The 15,446-nt window shown below is 46.7% G+C and overlaps 1 protein-coding gene across 50 annotated transcripts in view; it reads right to left on the reverse strand.

The window, feature by feature from the left end:
- CLASP2 (cytoplasmic linker associated protein 2) overlaps positions 1-15,446 on the reverse strand; it is a 1,425,897-nt gene that overhangs the window by 137,905 nt on the left and 1,272,546 nt on the right. For all 50 annotated transcript variants that reach the window (XM_069214594.1, XM_069214706.1, XM_069214671.1 and 47 more), the window contains one exon: positions 8,230-8,423. In XM_069214594.1, the coding sequence (XP_069070695.1) occupies positions 8,230-8,423 (194 nt within the window). The remainder of the gene's footprint in view (positions 1-8,229; positions 8,424-15,446) is intronic.

The following is a 15,446-nucleotide window of genomic DNA, read 5'->3' on the forward strand; positions in this document are numbered from 1 at the left end:
AGCCTTTGGGGCCAAACCTTCACAACCCAAAATGTACTAAGTAAGCCACAACCGAAAAAAGGAGGGGTGGTAAATAATGCAAAAGTAAAAGGAACTTGAGGTTTTAAAACAAGTCTTCATGTTATTCCACTGCATCAGGAGCCACTACATTGGGAGTATTGTTACGTCATACACACACACGTAAATATATATTTATATATCTATCTATATGTAGATATATATATGTAGATATATATATATGTATATATGTAGATATATATATATATATGTGTGCAATACAGGGGTTTGGTGCCCACAAAGCACCTAAGGGTGGCTGGGTGCAAGGCACGGGCAGAGGCAGTGGGAGACGGAGTGCCCATAAGGGGGTTAGAGACGAATGGTAGCAGGTCCTGGCATGGGGAAGTTGGGTGCAAGTCTGTGTCTCTACCAGATAAGGCATTACCCTTACAGGGTTTCCTTTCCTTATCCTGGTGGTTTGTTCACAGTGTACCTCCCCTACAGGCGTGGTTGTTGCCTAGTCTCCGATGGAGGTTTTTCCTTCCCAGCCATACCTTAGCTTTTTGCCCAGAGGAATTGCAGTTCACTTGTCTAGTATCAGTCATTTATGTTTTTCTCTGGCCACTCTGTCTCGAGCCTGGTTCTTTCTCTGTGTTACTGTGTTTTGCTTGCGACACTGGTGTGGTCCGTTCGCGTCCCTCCGTCATGGGTTGGGAATGCTTGGATATCTTATTCTAAGATAAGGAGTTGTCTCTATCAGATGAACAAGTTACTTACCTTTGGTAACGCCTTATCTGGTATAGACAGACTAGCTGCAGATTCCTCATCGACCCACGCATCCTCCCCGCTTGCGAACTGTGTACTCTTCAGTCTCGCTTGCAGTGGTTTTGGGTGTTTTGCTGTTCTGCTATATCTCAAGACATCTTTTTCTTCTGGTTGGCATATACACTATTTTTCAATTCCATTGCCAGTTTCTCTGTGGCTCCGAGATGGTCTGCGGAGTTAGTCACCGAAGAAACTGACATCAGCGCATCGAAGGAGGGAGTATATGGACTACGCTGAAATCATGTCCGGGATGAAGCGCAGAGGTACTGCTGAAGAAAAGTTTCAGATCCAGTCTGAAGCCCGGGGGAGAATTCTAAGATAAGGAATTTGCGGCTAGTCTGTGTCTCTACCAGAAAAGGCATTACCGAAGGTAATTAACTTGTTCGATAGAAACCACCAATTACATATAGCATTTGGGGCCAAACCTTCACAACCCAAAATGTACTAAGTAAGCCACAACCGAAAAAATGAGGGGTGGTAAATAATGCAAAAGTAAAAGGACACCGAAAAAATGAGGGGTGGTAAATAATGCAAAAGTAAAAGGAACTTGAGGTTTTAAAACAAGTCTTCATGTTATTCCACTGCATCAGGAGCCACTACATTGGGAGTATTGTTACGTCATACACACACACATAAATATATATTTATATATATGTAGATATATGTGTGTGTATATATATATATATATATATATATATATATATATACGGAAAATGTCACTTACCCAGTGTACATCTGTTCGTGGCATGATACGCTGCAGATTCACATGCTTTGCACATCCCGCCATCTAGTGGTGGGCTCGGAGTGTTACAAGTTGTTTTTCTTCGAAGAAGTCTTTTCGAGTCACGAGATCGATGGACTCCTCCCCTTTCGGCTCCATTGCGCATGGGCGTCGACTCCATCTTAGATTGTTTTGCCCGCAGAGGGTGAGGTAGGAGTTGTGTATTATAGTAATAGTGCCCATGCAATGGAGTAAAAATGTATGTATATAATGTGGTTTAAAGCGATACATTTACAAATTTACAAATGTTCAAGATCAACTTCAAACAGCTACAGGCTCCCGGGAGGTGGGTGGGCGCATGTGAATCTGCAGCGTATCATGCCACGAACAGATGTACACTGGGTAAGTGACATTTTCCGTTCGATGGCATGTGTAGCTGCAGATACACATGCTTTGCATAGACTAGTAAGCAGTTATCTCCCCAAAAGCGGTGGCTCAGCCTGTAGGAGTTGGAGTTGTTTGAAATAAAGTTCGTAGCACTGCTTGTCCTACTGTGGCTTGTTGTGTTGTTAACACATCCACACAGTAATGCTTGGTGAACGTATGAGGCGTAGACCATGTGGCAGCCTTACATATTTCATTCATTGGACTATTTCCTAGAAAGGCCATGGTAGCATCTTTCTTCCTAGTTTGGTGTGCCTTTGGTGTGATAGGCAGTTCTCTTTTTGCTTTGAGATAACAGGTTTGAATGCATTTAACTATCCATCTGGCAATGCCTTGTTTGGATATTGGATTCCCTGTATGAGGTTTTTGGAAAGCAACGAATAGTTGTTTTGTTTTTCGAATCTGTTTTGTTCTGTCAATGTAGTACATTAATGCTCTTTTGATGTCTAATGTATGTAGTGCTCTTTCAGCTACAGAATCTGGTTCAGGAAAGAACACTGGTAGTTCTACTGTTTGATTTAAGTGGAACGGTGATATGACTTTTGGTAAGAACTTTGGATTTGTTCGTAAGACTACTTTATTCTTGTGTATCTGAATAAAGGGTTCTTGTATGGTAAATGCCTGTATTTCACTTACTCTTCTTAGAGATGTGATGGCAATTAGAAATGCTACTTTCCATGTTAAATATTGTATCTCACATGAGTGCATGGGTTCAAACGGTGGACCCCTGAGCCGTGACAATGTTTAGGTTCCACAAAGGAACTGGTGGTGTTCTTGGTGGGATAATTCTTTTTAGTCCCTCCATAAAAGCCTTTATGACTGGTATCCTAAACAGTGAAGTTGAATGCGTAGTTTGCAGAAAGCTGAAATTGCTGTGAGATGTATTTTAATGGATGAGAAAGCTAGCTTTGACTTTTGTAAGTGCAGTAGGTAGCTGACGATTTCTTTAGCAGATGCGTGTAAGGGTTGAATTTGTGTATTATGGCAATAATAAACAAATCTTTTCCACTTATTTGCATAGCAATGTCTTGTGGTTGGTTTTCTAGCTTGCTTTATGACCTCCATACATTCTTGTGTAAGGTCTAGATGTCCGAATTCTAAGACTTCAGGAGCCAAATTGCTAGATTCAGCGATGCTGGATTTGGGTGTCTGATCTTTTGTTTGTGTTGAGTTAACAGATCTGGTCTGTTTGGTAGTTTGACATGAGGCACTACTGAAAGGTCTAGTAGTGTTGTGTACCAAGGTTGTCTTGCCCAAGTTGGTGCTATTAGTATGAGTTTGAGTTTGTTTTGACCCAATTTGTTTACTAGATATGGAAGGAGTGGGAGAGGGGGAAAAGCGTATGCAAATATCCCTGACCAACTCATCCATAACGCATTGCCCTGAGACTGATCCTGTGGGTACCTGGATGTGAAGTTTTGGCATTTTGCGTTTTCTTTTGTTGCAAATAGATTTATTTGTGGTGTTCCTCATTTTTGGAAGTAAGTGTTTAGTATTTGGGGTTGAATCTCCCATTTGTGGATCTGTTGGTGATCCCGAGAGAGATTGTCTGTAACTGGTTCTGAATTCCTGGAATGAACTGCGCTATTAGGTGAATGTGGTTGTGAATCACCCAATGCCAAATTTTTCGTGCCAGGAGACACAACTGTGTTGAGTGTGTTCCTCCCTGTTTGTTCAGATAATACATCGTTGTCATGTTGTCTGTTTTGACAAGAATGTGTTTGTGGATTATTATAGGTTGAAAAGCTTTCAACGCTAGAAATACTGCCAGTAATTCTAAGTGATTTATGTGAAACTGTCTCTGTTGAGTGTCCCATTGTCCTTGGATGCTGTGTTGGTTGAGGTGTGCTCCCCACCCTATCATGGAGGCATCCGTTGTTATTACGTATTGAGGCACTGGGTCTTGGAAAGGCCGCCCTTTGTTTAAATTTATAGTGTTCCACCATTGAAGCGAGGTGTATGTTTGGCGGTCTATCAACACTAGATCTTGAAGTTGACCCTGTGCCTGTGACCATTGTGATGCTAGGCACTGTTGTAAGGGCCGCATGTGAAATCTTGCGTTTGGGACAATGGCTATGCATGAGGACATCATGCCTAGTAGTTTCATCACTATTTTGACTTGTATCTTTTGTTTTGGGTACATGGCCTGTATTACATTGTGAAATGCCTGTACCCTTTGTGGACTTGGAGTGGCAATCCCTTTTGTTGTGTTGATGGTTGCTCCTAAGTATTGTTGTATTTGACACGGCTGAAGGTGTGACTTGCTGTAGTTGAGTGAGAAACCTAGTTTGTGAAGGGTTTCTATGACATACTTTGTGTGTTGTGAACACCGTTCGTGCGTGTTGGTTTTTATTAACCAATCGTCTAGGTACGGGAACACATGTATTTGCTGTCTTCTGATATGAGCAGCCACGACTGCCAGGCATTTTGTAAAAACTCTTGGCGCAGTTGTTATCCCAAATGGCAACACTTTTAATTGGTAATGTACCCCTTGGAATACAAACCTTAAGTACTTTCTGTGTGAAGGATGTATCGGTATATGGAAGTACGCATCCTTTAGGTCTAGTGTTGTCATGTAGTCTTGTTGTTTGAGCAATGTGAAAGTGATCTGATTTGATGTAGATATTTAATGTTCTGAGATCTAATATAGGTCTTAGAGTTTTGTCTTTTTTGGGTATGAGAAAGTACAGTGAGTAAACTCCTCTTCCTCTTTGATGAATTGGTACCAACTCTATTGCATCTTTTTGCAACAATGCTTGAACTTCTAGTTGTAGAAGATCTATGTGTTGTTTTGACATGTTGTGTGTTTTGGTGGGACATTTGGAGGGAATTCTAGAAATTCTATGCAATAACCATGCTGGATAATGGCTAGGACCCACGTGTCTGTTGTTATTTCCTCCCAGTTTTTGTAGAACTTGGTTAGTCTCCCCCCCACTGGTGTTATGTGTTGGGGATTTGTGACATGGAAGTCACTGTTTATTTTGTGGAGTTTTGGGACTTTGGAACTTCCCTCTACTCTTTGGGAACTGTCCCCCTCTATATTGTCCCCGAAAAGTTCCCCGCTGGTATTGGCTCTGATAAGTGGGCTTTGATTGTGAGGTTGTGGGTTCAGTGCTTTGTCCTCGAAACCCCCCTCGAAACTGTGATTTTCGAAATGTGCCTCTGCTCTGTGGGAGTAGAGTGCGCCCATGGCTTTGGCCGTATCAGTGTCTTTTTTAAGTTTTTCGATAGCAGTGTCCACCTCCGGCCCAAACAACTGCTGTCCGTTAAATGCCATATTCAGCACGACTTGTTGTATTTCTGGCTTGAATCCAGATGTACGCAGCCATGCATGTCTCCGTATTGTTACTGCTGTATTAACAGTCCTAGAAGCTGTGTCTGCTGCATCCATAGCTGACCGTATCTGATTGTTCGAGATACTCTGTCCTTCCTCCACCACTTGTTGCGCTCGTTTTTGGAACTCCTTGGGCAAATGTTCTATAAAATGTTGCATTTCGTCCCAATGAGCCCTGTCATATCTTGCCAACAATGCCTGTGAGTTGGCAATGCGCCATTGGTTGGCTGCTTGTGCCGCCACTCTTTTCCCAGCAGCGTCAACCTACTACAACTGAGTCTGGTGTTAACTGTTGTGTGATGTACACAGGGTCTGTTGGTGGTGGTTTATATTTTTTCTCCACCCTTGGAGTAATGGCCCTTCCTTTCACAGGCTCTTCAAACACTTGTTTGGAGTGTTTTAGCATTCCAGGTAGCATGGGGAGGCTCTGGTACTGGCTGTGTGTGGACGACTGTGTATTAAATAGAAAGTCGTCTTCAATTGGCTCTGCATGCAGGCTGACATTATGAAACGCCGCTGCTCTTGACACCACCTGTGTGTAGGCGGTAGAGTCCTCAGGTGGTGACGGTCTAGCTGGATAACAGTCGGGACTGTTATCTGACACTGGTGGATCATAAAGATCCTACGCGTCTGGATCATCCTGACTCATCCCTGTATGAGTTGGGGACTGCATCATTGGTGGAGTGGCTACCGGTGATGGCTGTGGTGAGCGTTGTGGAGATGGTGGTGGGGTTACTTGTCTTGCCACTTTTGCCTGTGGCTGCTTGTCTTTTTCTTGGAAGGCAAGTTTCCGTTTCATTCTTATTGGAGGGAGAGTACTGATCTTCCCTATGTCCTATGTCCTTTTGAATGTGGAGCCTTCTTTGTGTGTAATCTGGCTCCATTGTTTCTAGCTCCTGTCCAAATCTATGTGTTTGCATTTGTGAGGACAGGCCTTGTTCCTCTGTGTAGGAACTTGTTTTCGGTTCCGAGGCCGGATGTTTCGGTACCGAAACCTTTTCGGCTGGCTTTTTCGGTTCCGACAACACTTTTTTGCTCTTAGGCGTAGTGATCTCTCGGTGCCGACTTGCTTCGGTGCCAAGATTGCTCTGACCCGGTGTTTCGGGGTCGAGTCTGCTCTGTGCCGGTATCTCGACCGGAGTCGGATGACTTCGACACATGCATGCCCTTTTTCGGTGCCGATGCTTTGCCACCTATTTGTCAGGTTAAGCCATGGCCTGATGGCGGTGGCGTCCCCTGGGCTTTACTGGTTTTTACGTGAGTCTTGTGTATCGACGTCTTACTCACGGTTTTCGGCATCTGTTCAGGATCGACCTCTTCCGAGTCAGAATCCTAGATAGAGAAGGCTTCCTCTTCTTCCTCCATGTGTTTTTGTCCTGTCGGCACCAACGCCATCTGTAGTCTTCTTGCTCTTCGGTCCCTTAAGGTCTTTCTGGACCGAAATGCTCGACAGGCCTCACAGGTATCCTCTTTGTGTTCTGGCGACAGACACAAATTACAGACCAAATGCTGATCTGTATAAGGATACTTGTTGTGACATTCGGGGCAGAAGCGGAATGGGGTCCGTTCCATTAGCCTTGAAGACGCACGCGGTCGGGCCAACCAGGCCCCGCTGGGGAATCGAAAACCCCAAAGGGCCACCGGAGCTCTTCAAAATTCAGTGTCGATCTGTTGTAACTAACCCGATACCGAACGCAAACAATACCGTCAAATTTTCCGAGATTTTCACTAACTTTCCGAACCGAAACGCGGAGCTAAAAGGAACACGTACGAACCCGATGGCGGAAAGAAAATCTAAGATGGAGTCGACGCCCATGCGCAATGGAGCCAAAAGGGGAGGAGTCCCTCGATCTCGTGACTCGAAAAGACTTCTTCGAAGAAAAACAACTTGTAACACTCCGAGCCCAACACTAGATGGCGGGATGTGCAAAGCATGTGTATCTGCAGCTACACATGCCATCAAACATATATATATATGCGCAATACAGGGGTTGGTTTGGTGCCCACAAAGCACAGAGGCAGTGCGTGACAAATGGTAGCAGGTCCTGGCATGGGGAAGTTGGGTGCAAGGCCTGGCTGAAAGCCAACCGCGGTACCAGCACCCAGTACCATGATAGCCACCGAGCCCACCAGTGAGGTACCATGGTAGTGGTATCATTTCACACAAAAAAAACAAAAAAAAAGAGAAGAAACTGATCAAAGACCAGATCCTCATAGACCAGACCCTGCAACCAGTCACTATTGTGCAGACTGTAGGCAATACAAAGTAAGGGGTTGGCCGTCTGCAGTGGGTTGGCCACCTTGCCAAATCAATGCTGCTTAAGGCAGAAGGCCATGGTTGGCGGGAGGTTGGACTTTCACAAGTTGTTGAGCACAGAGCCTAGACATGTAACTAACCCCCACTATGCATACCCAAAGACCTTTTGCAGTGGATGGGGGGTGGAGGATATGGGTTGTGCAGGGCCTGGCAGGAGAGTAGGACTTTCAGCCAACCCCCCCTGTGTGTAGCGGTAGGCTTGGCTACACGTTGCCCTAGGTGGCTGGGTATAAGCTCTACTTTTAATAAGATCGAAAAATCACAGAAATTAACTGAAAGAAAAAACAACGTTAAAGCAACGTTATAGTTAGGCGGGAAAGACTATATAGGTGAACATTCCAAAAAACACAGAAATTCACTTAAAAAAACAAGGGACAAAGACTTTATAGTTAGGTGCTCCAATGAGATAAAAACTAATGTTTAAGAACCGAAAAAACTCATATTTGCCAGTTATAGCTTAGTGAACTAACTATAACTTGTGCCTTTGTCATGCACTGCTTGTGATTTCATATACTGCATCACTCATGACGAGTTAAATTATATCACTGATGATATCTCAAATCATTCTGATGAAATAAAGTGTTATCTTACCTCCTTGTCACCAAGTGTTTCAAGCAGCAGAAGCAATATTGTTTTAAAGTGCTCATCCCATATCCCGAAACATTCTTCACGACTAAACTTCAGGAGCTCACAAAGTGCTGCCTTTCGTTCCTCCACTCTTTCATTGTGATTCGATAATTCCTTGAGCAGCTCTGAAATAAGCTCAGAATGATCTAAAGAAACATCTGAAGGAAAATATATGTATATATAAATAAATATGCAAGTTATTTGGAGGTGCCACGTATAGCAGAATCAAACACAGAGTTCAAAAACACAACCAGAGCTGCTGTACTGCAGTGTATATTTGACATGTAGTATTGGAGAGGGAGTTAAGAAATTAACATATTATTAACCAACGTTTAGACACAACAATTGCGGCATAAAGGTTTTTTTATGGTCAAAATCTTTTTATTGGCATTTTATTGAACGCATACTCTCACCTCTACAACGGAAGGCCTGTGAGCTGAATTACTGTTATTGGGACATGGGAGGGAAGGTCAGAAAATGGGTAGTGAGGGAAAGGAAGGAGGTAAAAGGGTCCAAATGTCCCAAGTACGGGTCGTAAAGTTGTGCAGGACTTGCAGGTAAATGGAACAGTCCTCACTGGATGTGAACAAAGTTAGTAGTTTTATTAAGTCTCGCCTCCCGTCAATTCAAGCACCCGAAAGTAGCAAAGTCATGTAAGCTCTCAATAGTTTTAGCTAGGAAGCAGAAGCATGGGCCCCACACTGTGATCAAATATAGCATTATGAGTTTCCTCATAGTGCTGAAACATCACAATTTATGTAGCCAGTCGAATTGGACAGTTATGGTGTCTGTAGCACATTTATATGGTATGCCCTGCCTAGGGGCACACAGGGCCATTGTTACTGTCTTCCCCCTATCTGAGTGGAGTGGGTATGTCATCTGGTTGGGGAGTCTCAGGAGTGTATAGCTAGGAAAGCGAGGGCTATCCATCCCCCCGATTTCATCAATGACTTGGAGCACTTCCTCCCAATATCTCTTGAGCTTGTGGCTGCTCTAGAGTACGTGTGTAAGCCTATCTACTTGGACACAGTTCCGCCAGAAGGTGTCTGTGGTCCCAGGCTTCCATTTGGCGAGTCTAGCTAGGGTGTAGCACCAGTAATGGGGGGTTTTCAGTAGGGATTCATTCCCTGCCGCATGATGGAAGGAGGTTTGAGTACTGAGGAGGCTGTTTGCCTGTTTCTTAGGTGTGAAGGTGTGTTCCACCTCTACACAATGCTGTTGAGCCAGGGCTCTGCAAGCTACTATAGATGTGTTCAAAAAATTCTATATTGGATAGCCGGCTTTTATTATTGTGTTTGGTGAACAGCCATTTTCCAAATATTGTTAGTGGTTTGGGGGTGTGAGGGCAAAGGGAGGGTTAAGTTATCTAGTATCTTAGCTTCTGCGTAGTGTGAGTATTCAGTCCCACATAGGTAATAATTGGACTAGGGTCATGAGAAGTCAAAAATCCTTCTGGGGTCGAACAGATCACCAATTTGCTTCCAGTTGGTTGTTTGCCAGGCATGGAATTCAGAGCTTTTGGGGCGCTGAAGGGAATACTAGGTTACCTATGATGGGTGTGAGAGGAGTTATGGGGGTAAAGAAGACCTTTGCCACTATTACCTTGCCCAGGCTGCTAGTTGCTTGTGTGATGGGTGATATGTAAACCCCTGCTGGTCAGTATTTTTTGGGGGGAGCCAGGGTACCTTCCAGATGCATGTCCCTGCTGTGGATTGGTGAAGCATTTCTTCTGCAAGTAGCCTATTCCATTCAATCATATATCTAAGTTGGGCTGTTAAATAGTAGTGACTGATGTGTGGGATACCTAGGTCACTGTTGGAAATGGGGAGGTACATTTGCTTTCTCGTCATACAGGGCTGTTTATCTATCATTTATTGAATTCCACTAAGTACCAGTTGAGGAGGTTTCAGGGGAAGAGATTGCATAACATGGAGAATCTTGGGTAGCAACGCCATTTTTACTGCTGCTATTCTGCCTACACAAGAGAGATCTCCAGCCTTCCAGCTCTGCAGATCCTTGGGTGCCATAATGTAAAAGTTACTTACCTTTGGTAACAATATATCTGGTAGATACATATTCTAGTTGCAGATTCCTTACCTTTGAATTTCCCCAGGCGTCAGACTGGATCCAGAGAATTTTGTTCGAGCAGTGCCTCTGCGTGCCGTTGGTCGCCGTGATGATGTCGCGGTCGTATATAGGTGGCACACCTGGCGAATGACGTCAGTTTCTTTTCACGACTTTCCACGCCAGTAGCGAGGAGCCATGAAGAACACAGGGTGGTGCGCCAATACTAGGGCCCTTAAGGGGAAGTTCCTGTCCCTAGAAATCAGTTCGCAGTGCGGGGAGGATGGGTGGGTCGGTAAGGAATCTGCAACTAGAATATGTCTCTACCAGATATATTGTTATATCTGGTATCTGGAATAGGCAGTCTGATCAGAGGAGCTATGGCCATGCTCAACAGCTCTGGATATCAGACTCTTCGTGCCCAGTCTGGAGCCACCAGTATAATTTGGGCCCGGTCTTGCCTGATGTTCTTCAGAACTGGGCAGAAGTGGTATGGGCGGAAAGGCGTACAGAAGGCCTGAAATCCACTCATGACGAAAAGCGAAGCCGAGACAGTGCCGCCTTGGAAACTCCAACGCGCAAAAAAGCTGACATTGCAGTTCGTCTGCTCGGGCATTCAAGGAGCCCGCCAGGTGTTGAACCACCAGGGAAATGCCCTGATGTGCCAGCCAAGTCCAGAGGTGAAGAGCCTCTTGACAAAGGGTTCTCGACCCCACTCGGCCTTGTTTGTTTCAATATCACATCGCAGTGGTGTTGTCTGTGAACACCTGCACTGCTTTCCCCTTGAGAGAGGGAAGGAATGCTCTCAATGCTAGTTGAATCTCTTGGAGCTCCAGATGATTGATATGGAGCCCGGTTTCCGCCAGAGACCAGGGACCTCTGATTTCCACCTCTCCCATGTGGCCGCCCCATTCCAGGAGTGACGCATCTGTCACAACTGTACGATACAGATATATTGTTACTGAAGGTAAGTAACTTGTACATCTGATAGAGACTTCTAGTTGCAGATTCATTACCTTTGAATAGATACCCGAGCAATACCATCCCCGGTGGTGAGCTGCGAACCAAGATCACACCAAGAAATCCTGCAGGACCGAACGGCCAAAGTAGCCATCCCTTCGGGCCTGACTGTTCAGGCAGTAGTAGGCCCATGTCGCTGCCTGACAGATGTCCAGGACTGGAATGCCCAGTGCTAGCACTGTGGTAGCAGCAGTAGCTCTGGTGGAGTGAGCGTACAAACCTTCAGGAGGTTGCTTTTTAGCCAGAGTGTAGCACATTTTGATGCATAAGAGTACCCATGGTGAAATGGTCCTCTTCTGCACCGGCTTCCCCTTCTTTGCACCCACATATCCCACAGAGAGTTGATCGTCCACCCGGGAGTCTTTGGTAAGATCAAGGTAGAACGCCAACGCTCTTATTGGGTCCAGACGGTGGAGTCTCTCCTCTTCATGAGAGCGATGTGGGGGTGCATAAAAGGTAGGCAAGGTGATGGACTGTCCGACATGGAAGGGTGTCACTACTTTAGGTAGGAAAGAAGCCCTTGTGCGAAGTACCATTTTGTTAGGATGTATGGCCAGAAAAGGTGGCTTAGATGACAGAGCCTGGAGCTCACTTACTCTGCGGGCAGAGGTAATGGCAACTAAAAAGACAGTCTTGATAATTAAGAGCCGTAAAGGGCAGTTGTGAAGCAGCTCAACGGGGTACACATAAGGTATGTTAATACCAGGTTTAGATCCCATTGGGGCATGATGGATGGGATAGGAGGAAAGAGATATGTGAGGCCTTTAACTAACCTCCCAACTATAGGAGATTTAAATAAGGTAGGCTGATCAGGTAACCTCAAGAAAGCAGAGATAGCAGAAAGATATCCCTTAAGAGTGCCCAGGGTGGAACCCTGCTGGGCAAGGGAAAGAATAAAGAGAAGGACTTGAGAAAGAGGAGCAGATAGAGGATCGACAGATTTGTCAATGCACCATGGCACATATGTCTTCCAACGACAGACATATACAGTTTTAGTTGAGGGACGCCTGGCTGCCAAGATAACGTTATAGACTTCAGCAGGCAGGTCAAAAAACGTCAACTGTTGCCGCTCAATCTCCACGCAAGGAGGCAGAGGGTGCACAGGTTTGGATGGAGGACCCTCCCCTGCTGCTATGACAGAAAATCCTCCGAATAGGCAGTCTGATCAGAGGAGCTATGGCCATGCTCAACAGCTCTGGATATCAGACTCTTCGTGCCCAGTCTGGAGCCACCAGTATAATTTGGGCCCGGTCTTGCCTGATGTTCTTCAGAACTGGGCAGAAGTGGTATGGGCGGAAAGGCGTACAGAAGGCCTGAAATCCACTCATGACGAAAAGCGAAGCCGAGACAGTGCCGCCTTGGAAACACCAACGCGCAAAAAAGCTGACATTGCAGTTCGTCTGCTCGGGCATTCAAGGAGCCCGCCAGGTGTTGAACCACCAGGGAAATGCCCTGATGTGCCAGCCAAGTCCAGAGGTGAAGAGCCTCTTGACAAAGGGTTCTCGACCCCACTCGGCCTTGTTTGTTTCAATATCACATCGCAGTGGTGTTGTCTGTGAACACCTGCACTGCTTTCCCCTTGAGAGAGGGAAGGAATGCTCTCAATGCTAGTTGAATCTCTTGGAGCTCCAGATGATTGATATGGAGCCCGGTTTCCGCCAGAGACCAGGGACCTCTGATTTCCACCTCTCCCATGTGGCCGCCCCATTCCAGGAGTGACGCATCTGTCACAACTGTACGATCTGGTTGGGGAAAGGAGAAGGATCTGCCCTTGACCCAATCCTGATTTGTTAACCAACACTGCAGGTCTCTTGGAGTTCCTTCCGAGATCTGGACCTTGTCGGAGACATTCCCCTAATGCTGTGCCCACTGGAACTTCTGGACCCACTGCAGAGCCCGCATATGCCATCTGGCAGTTTGAACCAGCAGGATGCAGGAGGCCATGAGGCCCAGCAGTCTCAGAGTCAGTCTCACTGAAATCAAGGACAGAGGCTGAAACATCGGTATCATAGCCCGAATATCCTGGACTAGCTTTTCAGGAGGATATGCCAGAAACTGCACTGTATCCAGAACAGCTCCGATGAAAGGAAGCGTCTTGAGGTGTCAGGTGTGACTTTGGCACGTTGATAGTGAACCCCACGAATGCAAAAGGTTTGCCGTAGTCGGAGGTGGGAGACAACTGTATGGGTCGAGTTTGCCTTTAACAGCCAATCGTCGGGATAGAGGAAGGCTGGAACCCCTATCCTGCGCAGATGAGCTGCCACCTCTACCATCACTTTCGCGAACACCCGAGGGGCACTGGTAAGGCCAAAGTGGAGCACGGTAAACTGAAAGTGCTCGTGACCTACCACAAATCGTAGGCAACATCTGTGGGCTGGTAAAACGGGAATATAAAAGTATGCGTCTTGCAAGTCCAACGCTACCATCCAGTCTCTGGGATCCAGGGCAGATAGAACCTGAGACAATGCCAACATTTTGAACTTCTCCTTTTTGAAGAAGAGGTTGAGGGACCAAGGATCTAATATAGGACAAAGACCTTTGTCTTTTTTCGGCACCAGAAAGTAGCAGGAATAGCAACCACAAACTACTTCTGGCAACGGAACTCTCTCTAGAGCTCCTTTGGCCGAAAGGGCTTTGACTTCCTCGCCAAGAAGCGCCATATGATCCTCTGCTATTCGATTGTATTAAGGTGGCATGGCTGGAGGAGGTGTATTGAAAGGGAGGGAGTAGCCCCTTCAGACAATTTGGAGGACCCACCTGTCCGAGGTAATGGATTGCCATTGGGGCCGGTGATGGGGAATCCTGCCGCCAACTGGTTCCTGGTGTACCAGCGGACTAGGAAGGTTTGGAGCCGGGAAGGGGGGGGGGGGGGGGGGAGGGGGTGGAGAGGGTGGGGGTGTGAACTGGGTGACCTGCTGGCTCCCTGATCCCCGGGGGCGTGGGATCCCACGTCCGTGTAAGGGCTGTACAGCGTGCGTGGGTCTATGTCTGGGGGGGAAAGGATGCAGTTGGGTGCTCCTTCCGTAGCCACGAAAGGGGCGAAAGGTGGACTGCTGGGGTCTAGAAGTGGGCAAGAGGCCAAGGGACAGGAATCCTTAAAACGCTTGAGCGCAGAGTCCACCTTGTCTCTGAAGAGATGTGTGCCATCAAAGGGCAGGCATGTCCATCAAGGATTGCTGGACATCCCCTGAAAAGCCAAATGTTCTCAGCCAGGCATGGCATCTCAATGCCACCGTCGATGCAACCGATCTGCCCAGAGAATCAGTTGTATACAGTCCACAACGAATCATGAACTTCATTGCATCCCTCCCACCTGTTATGGCTTGGGAAAGGATAGTCCGGGCCTCCTCCAGAACTCTAGGCAGCACTTAAGCAACCGTATCCCAGAGAGTATGGGAACAGCGGTCCAAAAGGCATGCAGTGTTCATGGACCACAGCGCTAGACTGTTTGGAAGAAAACAACTTCTTCCCCAAATTGTCCAGTCTTTTTGATTCCCTATCTGGGGGTGCGGCAGGGAATGCGCCAGATGCAGAGGAAGCCTGGATGACCAGGCTCTCAGGCGTGGGGGTCTGACGGTGTAGGCCGATGGCGGCGGGCAATCATCCTATTCACAGGAGCACCTGTGCTGGGTCTGGACCAAGTACCCAAAAGGACCTCTGTCAGTGCCTCAATAAAGGGGAGAACGGCTCGGAAGAGGAAAAGGGAGACCCCAGCTGAAGCACGTTGGTTAGGATATTAGGCCTAACCTCCACAGAAGGTAGCTCGAGGTCCAGGACCTCAGCCGCCCTTCTCACCACCATAGAATAAGAGGCACCCTCCTCCGCAGCCACGTTAGGAGGAGAGAGCATACCAGAGTCAGGGGAGGTGTCTAGACCACTGGCATCACCCAAATCCTGCACCCAGTCCATTTGGGGGTCAAGCTGGTATTCCAAAGGGTCCAGCGTCCCCTCCATACTCTCCCCGTATCCATATCCACAAGCATAAGGGTCTGGATCAATCCTGGACCCTGGAGAGCCCATAGAGAACTGAATTGGCGTTGAGCGATGTCGTTCCGGGTCAGAGTCGTCGGGTATGAGGATGGGATTGACGTCGATTG

Source organism: Pleurodeles waltl, chromosome 2_1 (assembly GCF_031143425.1).
Source record: "Pleurodeles waltl isolate 20211129_DDA chromosome 2_1, aPleWal1.hap1.20221129, whole genome shotgun sequence".
Lineage (NCBI taxonomy): Eukaryota > Metazoa > Chordata > Amphibia > Caudata > Salamandridae > Pleurodeles > Pleurodeles waltl.